General features: G+C 42.0%; 1 protein-coding gene across 1 annotated transcript in view; it reads left to right on the top strand.

Moving 5' to 3' along the window:
- The first annotated feature begins 4,301 nt into the window (after positions 1–4,301).
- LOC138592452 (E3 ubiquitin-protein ligase SH3RF3-like) overlaps positions 4,302–17,259 on the top strand; it is a 113,609-nt gene continuing 100,651 nt past the window's right edge. The window contains exon 1 of the mRNA XM_069663265.1: positions 4,302–4,712. Coding sequence (XP_069519366.1) covers positions 4,302–4,712 — 411 coding nt within the window. The remainder of the gene's footprint in view (positions 4,713–17,259) is intronic.

Here is a 17,259-nt window from a genome sequence, read left to right as displayed (position 1 = left end):
AATTAAAAGGTCAGCAAATACATCCAGGAGGTTGACCTCTCTGTACCTTAAAAGCAATCAGTAAAATCTTATAATCAATTCTTAATCTTACTGACATATATAATTACACCTAAATAAGATTTGGAGTTGTGATTACTAACTCCATGAATACATTTAATCACTGCAGGAATATATTTTAGGTCGATATGAATTCTTCAGGTCAACATGCATTAACGTTAGAGATCAGAGTTGTGAAGATTCAGTGTAGTTCTGCAGCTGTCACAGGCTGGCTACCCTGTTTTAACCCCCCTCATCACCACATCAAAGTGCTGTAGCTCACAGAACACGGCAGTCAGTGGAGGCCTCATTTGCTGCCTGGTATAATGAAGCGAGGAGAAGTTCAATTTGTAGTGGAATCATTAAAAACAAACTTCCTCATGCTTTTTATGAGCCCCAAGGAGGCTTGAACTCTTAAAGTTGAAATTATGGTCTAGCTGGATTCCTCTTTTCAAAGATGAAACCGATACATATAAGGGAAAAAAATGCATGGAATATTTCACTATTAATATTTAATGTTAACTGTCATGGAAAAGTGGGAGAATATCCTGGAAATGAAAGTCAATATGTGGTTAAAAGAGGATCTAAATCAAAGGGTAAAATCTTTCAATGAATCCAAGGATCATATCATTATTAAAACATTCTAATTATAATTGAATTAATTACTGTATGGAAGTGAAATGTGACATCAGAGACAGGTCATGTTAAGTTCTTCCTAGTGAACAAACACAATCAATAAATGATGAATGATACAATAATGTTCATAAGCATCACAACCCTAATAGAAACATCATGCTCAGAAACCTGGTACCACTTTTTTATGATTAAAAAAAAGTCAACTCAAAGATTTCTCCCGCATCCTGAAAGAACACAGACCTACAGTACAAGTGAACCCACCACAGACTCTCTGGCCTTGTTAGTATCCACCAAGCACATTGTCTGTGAGAAAACGCTCTCTAACTACCCCTCAACAAGGAAGCAAAGAGCCGGTTGCCATGGTAACTGCCGTGTCAGCTAACCTACTTTTGCATGAACGAAGGACATTGGTCGATTGGAGAGAGGTATATGGTATAGGTACATGGGGGAGACACACACACATACACACACACACTACATGTTCATTATATTTGATCGTCTCAGGCACACAAGGTTTAATCTTTCGGCAGAGCGGTCAGTCAGAGAACTCCTGTGTTTGCAGAGAGGATCAGAATCAATATTTATATCAGCGATAAAGACGAGGATAATACAGGAGCGTATGAAACTTTGCTGAGGCCTTTAGGTATGGTAAGTTGGGCATAAAGAACCAAAAGCAACTGGAAACAATGAACAGGCCTTGCTAATTGTCCTTGCCAAACCTTACTCAAACTTTTAAGCATTTACTGAGCCTGTATCCTGAGAAGACAAGAAGAGACAAAATGATGGAAAACTGCCCCCATAGAGACTGCTCAGCGTGCCATGATGTGCCATCGACATGCTGGCAATTCAAGCACTTGAATGTGTTAAGAAGGGAAATTATTACAAGAGTAAAACATATGAGAAAATGTATGTAACACTGTGTACTAATGCAAATCTACGAGCGTATCATTATGACTCTGAATCATGACAGCCTGCACATGTGTCACACCGCAGCCTGTAAATAACATGTAGAGTGAATTTACATAATTACAGCATGTGGCGTGCCTGTGCATTAATTCTATGTATAGAAATTGGACAAATCTCAGTCTAACTGACGTCCCGTTGAGCTGTTTAACCCTTGTATCTCCAAAATGCCAGTTACCATCTCTAATTGGCAGGTCTACTTTTTAAACAGCATCCACCTTTTGTCTGTTATTGACAGCACTGTGTCCTACAGGGAGCCCTGACTATGCTGCTTACATGGATTGGGTTGGGGGGGGGGGTCATCCAATAATCATTTAGTGATGCTGAATTCTGAGTCATTGGCTGTAGAGAATTGTATTAAGCAGATGAAACACACTGGGTAAGAGACATGAGTGGGTATGAAACATCATGAGTTTGGGTTCGGTGCCAGCACTTTTGGGCTGCGTAAGCGAGGTTTTCAAAATAAGGGTGTGATGAATACAAGAATAACAACACAAACACGTTTTAAGTGGCTGAATTACTGTAGGATTATAATGTTCTGCAGCCATGGGAATACAAACAGACCTCTAAGAAATGGCAGGTCTCTTTGGAGGAGCTGAACTGAAAAGTACTAGGTAGAATAAAAGCTCCTTCTACATGTAGTTTTCTTTTGTTTTTGTGGCCTACTACAGTATGACCCGTTATTTTGCATTTCTAGTTCCTTTAAGCGAATCAATTAGTGCTTTTATTTTGAGCTACAAGGACTACAAGATTAATTAGTTTCAAGATTTAATTATTCTGTGTGCATGTGTATTTTTTCACTCTTTGTATCTATTTAAATACATAGTGTGTGTATGTGTTTGTGTGTTAATAGCGCAACAATGTCAATGAACTGAGACTTAAGTATTTTGTTGTAAAAAATGACAGTAGCCTATATATCATTTTCAATAGGCCTACCCAACTAATCAGTGTAAATGTTGTGGGATGCACACTGCACACACACACACACACTCTCTCATTGTATGCCTATAGCAGTCCTCACTCCTCTCTTCTTCGTGGGTGGTAAATAGTCAGCCCACCCCTCACCCAGGAAGGCGTCACAGTGTCACACATACACACTCACTCACGCAGGGACAAACTTACACACACATTTGGCTCAATCACTCCGTACACCCCTCCAGGGCTGAATGTGAGAGCGGAGCAGGTCTGAACAGGTGGACAGGCAAAGCAAGCCTGCAGTCACGGCTGAGAAACAACACACACAGACTTACACACAAGCACGCACACACATACACACAAGTAAGTATATTGTGTTAATCACATAGAATGTTGCAGTACGTAGCCATTGTCAACAAAAACTCACTGTAAATGCTTTGTTTTAACCTTTATCTTACAATATCGTACAATTCCACAGTTTAATTGAAAAGTAGTCCTACATGCCATCTTTTAATACATTATATCTGGAAACTAATATTGTAACATAATATTCTGTAACCTGCACTAAAAAACTGTCAATTAATAATAGTATGTTTTATTTAAGATGGCCTCTCTTGACAACAGTGATCATGTACAACCCCATAGGTATTAAAAATAATATTTGCTTTTGTTGGTCAGACTGTTTTACCAGTCTACCATTTAGATGAATAGTAATTTACTGACTGTGTCTTGAAGTCTGTAAATACATAAGAAGTGTAACTTTCTGAAAAATTTCAGAGGAAGTGTGCTGCCCTTCCTAGGAAATTTCAATTGTTCAAATAAGGAGAAAATAAATGTCAGATGATGGCCACCAGGCGTCACCAGAAACCACTTTTTCCAAAAGCCCCGTTTGTTTTGACTGGATGTAGTTACTGAGGTAATGAAAAGGAAGTCTAGGGTTTCACAAGGTGAGACATCAAATGAACCGACGGCAAGCCAGGCTAAGCACTGTTAATTGACAGCAGGTCAAATTATGCAAAAGGAGAACGGAATTCTGTTTTGCATCTTTGTTTTTAAAGAAATATCCAAGCAGTAACGTTCTGTTTTGTTAAAACTTGGGTGTAAATGAAAATGAAATGACTGTACGTCATACCTGAGGATTGTAATTGGTACCCAAATGTGTTGTTTATGACTGATATTCTACTTGCATTAGCTTGTTTTTGTGAGCAGGTGAGATGACAGAAAACCACTCAGGTTTGTTCAAAAGAACTGACTTCACACCAGGCCTGTGCTTCTTTTTTTAAGCAGTCTGTGTGAAGGTGTGAGGAGAGAAAAACCTGGCTGGTAATACCGGAGAGGCTGTAGGTACTGCCTTACCGTAGCAGTTGTAGTCTCTCTCTCTCTCTCGCTCTCTTTCTCCCAGTCTGTATCAATCTGTCTCAGGCGCGAGAGCGCGCGCCGCAATTCTGATCGGCGCGCGGATGATGATGATGATGAGAGCGTGACCTCACCGCTTTCTGCACAGCTGCTGGAGAGAGGGGGAGACACAGAGACAGAAAGCGAGAAACAGAAGCACGTTGAGGGAGACAGAGAGAGGAACGGAACAGCGGAGAACATTCGCAACGCAGGAGGAACTGCTCGGCACGCGGGGAGTCCGTCGTGGGGCGTCTGTTGGCTGCTTCCCGCCGGACCCAGAATGTTCTGTGACCCCGGTTCTTTTTTTCGGTACACGAACCAGTCACCGCGGCGTCTCCACGGACACTGAAGCCCAGATGCTCACCCTCTCCGCCGACATGGACGAGTCTTCGTCGCTGCTGGATCTGCTGGAGTGCTCGGTGTGCCTGGAGCGCCTGGACACCACGGCCAAGGTACTGCCGTGCCAGCACACCTTCTGCCGCCGCTGCCTGGAAAACATACTCAGCTCCCGGAACGAGCTCCGCTGCCCGGAGTGCCGCATCCTGGTGGACTGCGGGGTGGACGACCTGCCGGCTAACATCCTTCTTGTTCGCCTCCTGGATGGTATCAAGCAGCGGCCGCAGCGAGGGAGCGGAGGAGGAGGAGCAGGCGGCAGGCAGTCCCTGGCCGGGGGCTCGCTGCAGGGGTACGCAGCCGGGATATCCGCTTCTCCCCCGGGCAGTGCGATCCGAGAGCTGCCGGTAGCCGTCAGGAGCTCCCCTGTTAAGGTTGGTTACTTTCCCACAACCCACATATGTGTCAGCGTCTCTCTCTGGGGAGCACTTAACACACAAACTATGTTTACATGTTTCAGTTCTTATTTACAAAAACAAACACTTCCTTATCACTTAAACATTTTGAGATTTTTACAGCAAACCCTTTCTAATTCGACACACAAAACATAGCAACAACTTTAAGATTGGTTCCCAGTGTGCGCTGCTGCTCAGTACAGCAGCAGCATAAAGATTTTGAGGACCATTGTACAGACGAATTCCCCGCTGTTTATCTCTGAGGTTTGTTGGAAATTGGGAACAGTGTGTTCAGCGTGCTGCAAGCACAGATATCCAGCTGCTGTGTGCTTATATATGCAAATTTATAGACTATGCTCTGCTCTGAATAATCACAGTGAGACTGAAGGCAGCTGATTGTTTGATAACAAGGATGAGGAAAAACTTGGAGGCAGAGTTGGAGGCAGCTGAAGTGCATTAAGTGATTTGTCATATTGTTGCTGATAATGACACACATCTATTGACTGATGTGTATTGTTGTCTATTGATTGTTGTGTCAGTGATATTCCCTGATGTAGCATAATGAGGCGTCTTTCCTGTGGTGCCACTGAGGTATAATTAACCAGAACAGATTGAGTGAGACAGGAAGAGAGACAGACTGAGGGGGGTCACCTGTCTGTGATACTGTTGTTGCCATAGTTCTGGTGAAGCACACTTGCCCACAGGCTGCAGCAGTGCAAGGTTTCATAACTCTGAGCTCAATGAAAGAGGAACGGAGAGGCTTGTTTACTCGCTGTGCAGCGCATCGGTGCATTGTCTCATGGCTGCAATGTGAGAGGTGCTGAAGAATGTGGCTGTGATGCATTAAGACAGAAATGTGATGTCATCTGCAAGAAGGCTGTTTGAGGGTTTGCCTGCTACCGGAATCTAAAATCTTAAAGGATCTTTAATGTCTTGATGATCAAACTAAGTGCTGCATGATGCACAAATAATGGACAGGTGCGTAGAGAGGCAACTGACAAAGGTCCTTAAAGGTCTATAAAATGTCAAACATTTAAGTTTTGTCTGACTAGCAGCAAAGAAATGGCCAACTGTTCAAAAAACGCACATAAGAAGCAGAGAAATGTAGTGTTGCTCTCTAAAAGTCAAACATTTGAATCATCAGTTGTTAAGTCACCCAGTTGACGCACAGTTTGTCGGCTAATTTCAGCTTTTTTTGTACACAGAGATGTAGAGCAACAGCATGGAAAGGCTGTCTACAAGTCTCAAAATGATCGATCAAGAGGTTTTTGCTGTGAGCTGAATTTTCTGCAGAGCTCTACTTCTCTCCAAAACAAACGGACCATTTGATTAAAACCATGTAAACATCAGACAGATAAGTTAAAAATCAGTGTTTGTGTGGACACAGGTAGGGCAGCCGCGAGCTTATCTTGACAGCCAAATTATCCTCCCAGTCTCCTTCTCTCCAAAACCAAATGACCTGATTTTATTCAAAATCCAGTAACAACTCAGATAAAGCAGTTTCTTGTAAAAAATAAAACTCTCACTGAGTCAGGGCTGCAAACCAAAAAACAGCAGCCTTGAGCTACCTAGCTGACTAAAACTGATCATCAAGCAACTACAACGTGTCATTTACAATATGCCGCAGTGCTGTTTTGTGTTTTCCTCTCTGTTTTAAGCGAGGAAAAGTAACTTCATTGTTGCTAACGCTTCGTCGCGGACATGCACCTTCATGATCGCTATTGCAGCCGCCACCCTCACAACAGTCAACCTTACCGTAGGCTGCCAGCTACCGCTAGCAACAGCACCGGTAGCTAGCAGGATTGCAAACTCGACATGGCAAAAACAGATGGTAGTAATTTGTGTGTTTTTTAAATGAAAATAAGTTGAAATAGTGTTGATATAACTTGTGTATATGTATTAATAAATAGCTATAGAAAACCTTTTTCGCTCTGGGATACCCCCAAAAACAGACTGCGTCTTATATTCCAGATTTGACGGCAGTTAGGAGTGAAGCGGACGTGAATTGAAATGAGTAAGTAGTTGACAGGAAATGTTTAAATATCTGGCCAGAAAAACTCTGACAAACTCTCACAGGTAAAACATGAGACTTATGCAGGCTGACATAGGAGTTTAGTGTGAAGTGGAACCAAAAGAAAAAAGCCAAATCCAATACGACTGACAAAATTCAGAGAAATGCAAGTTGGCAGTGTGTCAGGACAGATCTTAGAGAAACTCTGGATTCATGAGAGTTTCAGAAATGCTTTGTGGTGGAAACAATAGTGATGACCTCATCTCAATGTAAGCTTTTCTTACTTGTTTTGTCTTTGAAGAAAGACAAGATTTCAAGACTCGACACTTCACGTTGCAGCATGTTAAAGTGGATATACAGTCTAAGGTGAGCTGTTGTGATAAATGCAATGGGACTTTGCAGAGTGTGAGTGCATGAGGGTGGTCGTGGGCAGGTGTGTTCATGTTCGGTAGCTTTGTTTCCAGAGGGATGCGATGAATAATCAGGCTCACAAAGGCGTTACAATCAGCTTCCACATTACCCTCCCTTTACTCTGCACAACAAGACTCTATCAGGCAGGCTGGCCATTGATTGAGGCAGTGGAGCGCTTTGGTGTGATGAAGTGCAGCAGCGGCGAGCAGTCACTCATTCAGGGCGATGAACGGGAATCCAAACCCTCAGTGACATTTCCACTAACACTTAACACTCCATTTCAATTGACTCAATAAACTTTAGCGGTCCCTACAGGCCAATGCTCATGTCTGGTACATGAAGGGAAACAGCAGATGCACAAAAGATACATGCAAGAAATAAGGCTTTCAATATGCTTGTATTAAACCTCCAGAAAAGCAGTTTTAATACACGGATACAACTATCACTATATAATGTGTGTGACTAACAGTTAAAATTGGTGTTTAAAGAAGCAGAAAAGGTTTGATAAATGATTGAAATTGCAAAGTTGTGTAGCTGAAAGAGTGCTACTCTGACAGAAGGAGCATCACGCATGCGCAGTCTCACACATACACACAAAAACATATAAAGTGTGCACTCTCACCTCTTAGCAGTGGCCAGTCTGTGTTTGTTTTAGGACCCCATTGGGAGAGCACTCCACTGTGAACGCAGCTTTTATTACCACTGAACACACACTCACGCACACGCACACACCTATAGCCCATTACCCTCTGCAGTCCCCCTGCAGTCACTTTGCCCAAGTCTCCTCCGGGCTCCCGTGGGACCACGGCTTGGTGATGAAAGTGTGAATTAATCTCCTTTAACAGCGGGGTGTGAGTGTGCACGTGGGTGTGCGGCCCCCCTTGTACACAAAGAGTAGAGGTCCTGCAAAGGGAGTTAAATCTATATTTGAGTGACACACTAATGCAGTACCACCAGCACACGCGCACACACACACACACAGTTATTGAAGGAGTCACAGGGTCAAACAGAACGCTCTCCATCAGGTATTAAGGGTTGTAGATGAGACTGAATGTGTTGCTATGGAAATAGAAGAAGAGGCGGACATGCTGAGTCAGCAGCAGGAGAAGCTTTTTTTTTTGCTCTTGCTGTTTGTGCTCTTTGAGCTTCTGTTGCCGACTTTGTGCTTTGACCATTAAGAGTTTATCAAGGCTGATAATGTAATTTCCTCCAATCAATACGTGAAATCAGAAACACACGATTTTATAAGAGATGGTGGATTAAAAATAGCTTCCTAAATCATCTTTAACAAGGATTGTATTTTTTTTTTTTTTGGCACTCTGTCAAACACTGAAGTGCTTACTCACTTGTTTCATGGTGTTTTTTTTCATCTTTGCATGTTGCTCTTTTGCCCTTAAAATGTTGAGCCTGTTTGCAGTGGACGACACTGTTAGCCCCTTAACTCTCCCTCAGTTGCTGAGTCGTACATCAGCTGTTGCAGAGATGACTCGCCACTTGTTCCCCCGTTCACAGACAGCAGTGTGAAGACACATACAGTATGTAAACAGAAGAGGTGTTTTAACAATATAACAATGTCATGTAAACTGAATAATGGGACTTGAATACATTTTGTAAAATTACTGCTTTTTTTTGGACAAGATTTTCATCACGAATCAGTCTCGGTTTAACCTCTATCCGTCATCCAGATGGGTGCTGTTTGAACTCTTGGTGAGGTGCATTCATGTCACACTTATGTTTAATAATATTATTAATTATAATTCTGATAGTAATGCTTTTAATCCATTCTGCTTTTCTCTTAATCCTCATTCAGATTTTGGCAAATGAGCCAGAAAACACAGAGTGTTGATAGTAAAAACCTGCTGTATTTTCAGCAGTTGGACGAGTCGTTTGTCATGAATGACAGGGTATTATGTGCTTTTTTGTTTGTAAAAAAAAAAGAAAAATAGATTAGCGTATACTACAGAGGAGTAAATCCAATTTTCCTGACATGACATTGGTAAATGATGTGATTATTATCCAGGTTTTTCAAGGCCTTTAATAACATCACAGCAGCTGATACTGCACACCTGCTGTAGCTGCCGGGCTGTGCTTGTTACAGCTGCTGACACGATTATGTTTTAAGTCCTGTTGTTCTGTTTTTTGTATCCTGCAACGTGTCAAAGGAATACAGTTATATTAAGTGGATTGTCAGGGCATTTATGGATAAAGTTAGTATTTGTCAACATCTTGATATATCTTGTTCTCTACTTAATACTGCACCGAGGCAGAACTCATGTATGCTGTGTTTCTACAACATATCATTTTGTGTATCCTGCTGCAAACATAATTCAATGGACTGATATTCAAAACATGTATCTGTGAGTAGCCTTAGTGAGGGAATGCACCTGTCTTAGTTTGTGTATTTGTTTTTCTGCTTACAAAAAAAAAAAGACTTCAAAGTGAGTTGAAGCTTTCTCTTTGTGCCATATGCCATCCTGCACATAACCTGCCAAAGCACAGCCTTGGAAAAATGGAACACGTTCAGGAACACCTCATTCATACAAATAGGTTACATTGTTATGCTTATTTTAGGAAGATGTGTTCAGGTAAACATCCTGAATACATCAAAAAATAGAGCATTCATTATCAGGTTAGGATGGAGCCACATAGAAATGTTCTGCACTCAGAGTTTTGCATCGATTCGATCAGAGAGTTGTTGGAAATATGCAAATTTTCAAAACAAGCAAATATTCGACAGTGAATATAACAAAGGCATCAAAGAGTTTGGCTCTTACTGATTCATGGATTTTTGGCTGGTACATGATAAGTCCTCTTGGATTGTATTGTTCTTTGGTAGTTGGCAGCTGTTCCATTACGCGATCTCTCTATTACACCTGTACGACTAAGATAAGTTCCTTTTTATCTGTCCATATGTCAAGGATAGATTTTGTTTTGCACTGATCATAACGTAGCATTTGGATATTGAAGCTGGAACAAGATTCCGATATCCACATTAATTATATTCCTGTCAAAGACAGACCACCAGGATGAGTCACATCAGAATCAATTAGTCACCTTCTGCTGTGCTGATCAATGATCAGATAAGAAATCAAGCAATATCCATCATATCAGAGGGAAACCTGATCAGTCTGTATATTCTGCACACACACTTTTACCATCAGCTCAGCTTAAGAAAACAGCAGCTCATTGTGAGTGTATTTGTACTATTATCTGAACAGCAACAACAAAAGTGTCCCCACTGCAGGAAACCTGTTGCAATTTGTTATTAACCCTCCCGCGTGTCCACTTCCCATCAAAGCAGCATGTCACAATTATCCCAACCCTTGATCTTCTCCCTCACCTGTATTTACCTGGGGTTGCTGTGGTGACACCCATGGTTACAATGACAACGTGCTGCGGCAACGGCGGGACCTGCTTTCATCTCTGGAGAGAGACGCTGCTCTGCCCTGTCATTCTCACATGCTCTGTGTGTGTGTGTGTGTGTGTGTGTGTGAAAGGATTAGGGGGTTCTAAAAAGAAAATAGTCAGTTACCAATCCGTGTAATGACCCTTTATACCTGTGTCTTTTGTGTTAGATCGTACTAAAGACACACGCACACTCTCTAACCTTTACCTAATTGTAACCTAAAGTTTTTGAACAGCGGGGCCCTTTGAAATGTCCTCCCTTTAAGAAGTAATCCTCACACACACACACACACACACACACACACACACACACACACAGTCTCTCTCTAACCACATTTCCTGCTCCACAGCTCCATTCATAGTTAATCTTAATATCTCCCACACCTTTACAATAACACAGAGTGAGAAAGCCTCATTTTTCTGCACTTCCTCTCTCTCTCTCTCTCAAACACACACACACACACACACACACAGAAACGTGCATGCACATTCATTCACATTCATTAGTGTTATAAACTGCCGATCTCTGGCGGTAAACAACAAGCTCCCAGTCATTACCTCCACATTACCCCCTCACTTCATAAATACTGAAGGAGGGCCTGACGCTGTATGTGCACACACACGCACACACACGCACACATACAGTTTCATAGGCAAACATATTTCATCCTCTCAAGTTTGAGAGTATCTCTCTGGACATAATTCTCTCTCTGCATATCTATTTGTGTGTGTGTGTGTGTGTGTGTGTTAAGGATCTCTCTCTGCCTTCTGAACCTTCTTCAACCCAGATTGTTAAATGAACCCACACGAGCACAAACACATCTTTTTCATCTGTCGCTCTTTACTCATTCTTTCTCATCTTCCTCTCGCCTCTTCTCTGATATTCACGATGTGAGGAGAACTTAATTAATTTCTGTGTTACCACGTAATGAAGCTTCCCTTCCACACACACACACACACACACACACACACACACACACGAGCACGCTGCCATTTAAGGAGTAGTTAAAACTAGACGACTACGCTCTGTGCCTTGTGGGATCTCTTGGGAATTATGCTGGTTTGTGCTTTTTGTGTGTGTGTGAGAGCGGCTTTGCACAGATGCGTGTATGCAATCATCTCGTATGCATTCATCTATTCCCATGCGTGTCTGTTCGTTTACCAGTTAAATCTTTCCCCGGTAAACACAGGCACAATTGGATTTTGAATGGTTTGCGATGAAGCTGCCCACAGCCCGTACTCAACATTTTGTTGTTTAAACCGTTTTCATGCCAAAAGTTACCATGTCAGTGTTTCCCCCTGAATGTATCTCTTGTCCTCCTGGAAAAGCCTGTTTTACTCTCCTTTGAAATACAGGCTGGTACGAAAACACTGGATACACTGAATAATCAAAGAGAAATTTCAGTGGAATCACTGGGAACTGGCTTCTTTTATTCAACGGTTGGACCAAATGCGATTAAGTTAAAGAACTTTAAAGGATAGAATTGGAAATCTGTGTAGTACAAGTGGTGGACTAGAATCATCAAGTTGCTTGCTAGACTTTTATAACAGCTTTGGCTTTGGCTATAACAGTTAGCTTGATGATCCAGCAACACCAAAACGAGTGAGCCTCCTCCCATTCAGCAGATGGAGATCAGTCCTGTCCGCTCATGTCATCATCATCCTGTCATCTGACCAGCTGGTATCTGACTCCATGTTCTGTCTTTACATAACAGTGTTTCCCTAACTACTGCCCTGAATCTAAGTGATGTCATCTCCCATCAGTCTCAGCCTTGGCCCCGCAGTCGTTGAGCTCATACAGACATGGAGATTGAAGGAGATAGGTCACATGATGGATTGATGGATGGAGGCAGGGTGCTGGTTAGGGGCAGCGTATAGCATGGGTGATGGTGTAATGAGTCAGTGTGTGTTGTTTAGTTTGGGCGGGGTGTTGGTGTATAATGGGTGTTAAAGCCTAAACAAGCTTTGGAGCTTGACTGCCATTCCCACGGGTGTATGGGTGGAATCCCATCAATCCCATCCCCCAGTTGCACAAATACACACTCACGGACGCACACACACACATTGGGTGAAGGGTTAACCCCCTCACTTCTGGTGCTTTTGTTACTATGGAGATGAGGGTGAGATGTCACTGGCCACTGGTCAAGCCAATACGTCTCTGACAAAGGAGTAGTGGCATATTTCAAGGATGAAATTAAAACATGGCGCCAAGAACAGTCAATGACAACCCTATATTTCTAAACTGCTTTCCTTACCTTGTGGTGACAGCGTTATTACTGCCAGGCTAATGTTCACAGACAATGTATTTTAGAGTGGATGAAACTCTACATTTGATGATGGATTGGTGGCTTGAATGGATGATGGATGTTTGAAGTGCAGAACCGCCACACCAGAGACCAGGGTTTGTATCCACTCTCCATTCCGAGGTTAAGTTTATGAAACAAAACAAATTTAGTTACGGTTTGGGAAATATAGTTATGCTAAGGCGAAAAATGTACTTTGGTAAGGGTTAAGGAAAAATAGTGGTTTTGGTTAGATGTTAATAGAAAATTTTATCTCTCAATTCCCTGCTGACTTTCTGTATTACCATTAAAAAACGAATAATGCTGTAGTGACTACAAGTGAATATTGTATTACAGATGGCCTAATTTGGTGGAAAACCAACTAAATACATTGTCAGTAAATATTATACATTAAATATTAATACGTTTGTGACTTGCCAGGAATATGAATGAACAACATTTATAATTCGTTGGGCATTATGTTTTCTCCATAAAGTAGCTGCTGTTGCCAAGGAGTGGTACATTTCTTGACAATGAACAGGACTACATAAAGATACGTCCAACAAATCACACATTTAATGCTGCAGAAATTATAATACTATTTTGCTGAGGCATCTGTATAAACTGTATGTCCTTGGTATTTTTACTTTTGTACATTGGTTAATCAAGTATATAATTTTTTTTATTCAGCAATGATAACACCCTCTACATTTGTGTACTGACTGACAACTGACTTTATTATGGTATGATGGTAAAGTATATGAAGTGTTGGGGTTCAAGGACTACTTGTTGCTCTGAGTTTCAAGGCGGGATGTATCAAAGGGAGAGGTCTAAGAGAAAGCAACATTCTGTACTCCTTGCTAAAGCAACTGTGTGAGTGACTCTACATAACTGTACTTATATAGTGCTTTTCTAGTCTTCTGACAACTCAAAGAACTTTTACAAATTACACGTGTCACATTCACCCATTCACACACTGATGGCAAAGGCCTGAGTGCCAATCTCCAATCAGGATCTATGCCCATTCATACCCAATGGCTAAGCCTTTGGGAGCAATTTGGGGTTCAGTGTCTTGCCCAAGGACACATCAACATGTGACTATAGCAGTCAGGGATCGAACTCCCAAGCCTACAATTGAGAGACGACCGACTCTACCACTGAGCCGCAGCTGTTTTAATTTCAAATAAGCAGTTTTATAAGACGCCACATTGTGTCAAGCAGCAACGTTATTATTACTGCTTCCTGTCCAACTTGGCTGTTCATGTGCAGATTCCTGGTGAGAAAGTCACAGCTTCTATACTGGCGTAACATGTTATATTTTCTGGCTGATGAAACATTCAGACCAAAGCAGAGCTACCTCCTGCTGCCAGCTGGGACTGCCAATGTGTAAAATTACCCGGAGCAGCTTTAAACAGACTTCTACAATGTGGAGAAAGTGCTACCAGTTGTGGTTTGTGACTCCAGGTGGGTTTACTTTGGTGTTCAGACTCTGCTGACTCCTCCGGCAGCGTGCGGTGTAATGTGTGTGTCTGTTGTAATAACAGATAAGGTTCCACCGGTGATGTGCTTAAAGAAGTGGAACAGTTCTCTTGGGGGAAGACATTCATGGAAACACACTGTGGTTTCTCCAGGTGTCAGACTGTGCAGGTGTGTTTGTGTGACGGTGTGTTAATATGTTTCAGTTCCTCCTCCATCCTCCACCTCCACCTCCCCCTCCTCATCTTTCTCTGTAATGGAGAGATGTTGAAATGCACCCACCGCCCACTTTAGACTTGGCAGGAAACAGAGTCTTGGCTGGAGTAGAGAAGAGAGATCAGTGTGCATACACACACACACACGCACAGATACACGTACACACACATCTGAAGAGAATTTGGAAACATGGCAGCAAACGCAGATCCTCCTCTTCATCGACCTGCTGTTCATTCTCACAGCTCTCAACTTCAATTCATCACCTGCACTGTTTATGGATGTTTGTTCAATCATTCTTTTCCTCTCTTCCTTTCTGTTCTTGTAGGACAGGTTGGACTTTCTGATGTAGTTCAGTTCGTCCATAAGGTGCTTTCTATTAACTGGACAAGAATCCTTTCTCTGGAACTGGACTTAAACAACACTTAAAAAGTGAAGAAAACCTCTAATAAATCACATTATCTGGTAGTCTAAGGGTTGAAATTCAATATACTTACGGTTGGACAATATTGGATTTTTTGCCGATATCCAATATGCCGATATTTTCCAACCCTTTTTTGCCGATTGCCAATTTCGATACCGATATATTAGGCACATTTTTTTTCCACCTAATTGCAGAGCACATCAAGTCTCCCCTACAGAGGAATTGATATCATTCCTGCCCTTATTGTAGTGGCCAAAAACTGCCATACCGCAGACATCTTGCACTCCTTTTCACGCTTGACGGAAGAGGCATTGTACAAAAGGTCGCGTGTTTGATCACTCACGTTTCTGAGCGCACCTGAATGCAGCATCCCCCCAAAACAGGGCAGTGAGGGAGACATGCCCGGAATTGTTTACTGCACCTACTACGGAGAGACAGGCTTTTTTTCATGTCTACGTCCAGTTAGTTTTGCACGGATGTTTATGTTGCACTTATGTTTGGCCGTGAGTGTATTTTGTGTGTTTGATTTTGTTAAATCCGGTAAAATGACGAGAATGTGAGCTAACTGTTAGCTACTTAAGAGTTGTGAAAGTTGTTTAACTTTTATTCATTGGCTCAAGTTTCTGTGACTTTTTAGTCTTCATTTGTATCTTGTTGATAACTTTCCGCAGGCAGTGCATGGACACTCGCGCCAAGTTAATGTTGTAGCATTAGCTTTTTTAGGGAATCATCGAGCATTTAGGCAGAATTAAAGCGTTGTTTTATCGGCAAAAAATATCGTCAGAAAAATGACATATCTGCCAATGCCAATACGTCATTTGCATGCCATAATCTATACTAATAACATGCCGATAATATCGTGCATCCCTGAATATACTCTACTTTATACTTTTTAGGTCACCACAAATTCAGTAAAGGACATGGATATTACTGAAGTACTCGAGGATTACCATATGGTCACCATAAACTCACTATCATTATGCATAACACATTGGAACTTTAAGTTGTTATTTCCCTCTGAGGATAAATGTGATATGAATATGAATGCATATGAATTTTTGGGGGTCACATAAAAACATTTCAGGTTATTTCGGGACACTGATCCTCAGCGCTCATGGCTGCAGTACAGCTGTGATCAGCTTTCCACCCTGACGTCTGTGTCCAAACATCCAGTCCCTGTGGTGTGTGTGTGTGTGTGTGCATATGTGTGTATTTTGTTTATGCATAAATGCTATGTGTGCATATTTTTATTGGCACATGCATGTTTGTGTGGTGTTTGGTGCTTGTGTGTTATTTGGCTGCTTCGTGTTTTTAAGCAATTTCTCAGCCTCTTACAGTTCTGGACTTGAGGTTGGTATGTGTGTGTTTAAGGGGTGTGTAACTGGCCATGGTAGTATGTCAGAGGGGAAGGGAGTGTGCAGGGAAAGTTGGAAGGAAAATGAAGAAGCATAGCAGCAGTTATGTTGGCTTGGGGTCTGGTGTGTTTGTGTGTGCGTGTGTGTAACTGTGTATAAGGGGGATTTGGCTGTTTTCCCCCTCCAGGACAGGGATTATGTAAGTAGAAAGAAGGGAGGTTAAATACCACCATCAGCCTGGGTGTATTATGTTTAGACCGGGACCAATGGGAACACTGGTGCAATCAAAAAAGCTCTCCTCTCTCAGTTTAATAATGGAATCAGTTCAGGTTATCTATGAATTTCAGTCCAGTTTACAAAAGTCAATAATGTAGTGGAAACGCTCACAGGCTGCCAGTGTCCTTGGCGATGGTCTTGTTTGTTTATAGTAATTGCAAACAAATATCACAGCTAATGTGGTAATGACTTGGAGGTGTTGATGCAGTGTGTGTGGTTAGATTATAAGAATGTCATTTCTTATCATGTTCAGATGCAGCTTAGCACTTACTTTCTCTGGGAGCCTGTACATGCATTAGTATGTGCGTAAGCTGCCCAATGGAAAACCCTTCAAGAAGGAGCCCAGCATGAGCAGTAGGTGTGTTCACCTGGCTGTAAGTATAGATTTCTTACACATCCATCTCACATACAGATACATAACACATAACAGCTCTGGCCAATGGTGGGAAATTGGAGCAGCTATACTAAAACTGTTACAAACCTGAATCTCTACTATACATCCAGCTTTGATGCAGGACTATGATTGCAGGCTATTTTGTCCATGAAAAATAACCAATGTATTATCTCGGTTTGTATGATTATCTTATCCTTTGAATTAAGTTGATTTGATCTCGGAACCTATCGGCTATAGTCTGACCCTCTGAGGACAACGGTAAACATATTGGGCCTGTCC

The sequence above is a fragment of the Semicossyphus pulcher genome, unplaced genomic scaffold (assembly GCF_022749685.1).
Source record: "Semicossyphus pulcher isolate SPU_LCO1_2020_fin unplaced genomic scaffold, fSemPul1.0.p SCAF_15, whole genome shotgun sequence".
Classification (NCBI taxonomy): domain Eukaryota; kingdom Metazoa; phylum Chordata; class Actinopteri; order Labriformes; family Labridae; genus Semicossyphus; species Semicossyphus pulcher.
This window is presented reverse-complemented; position numbering and strand designations above follow the sequence as displayed.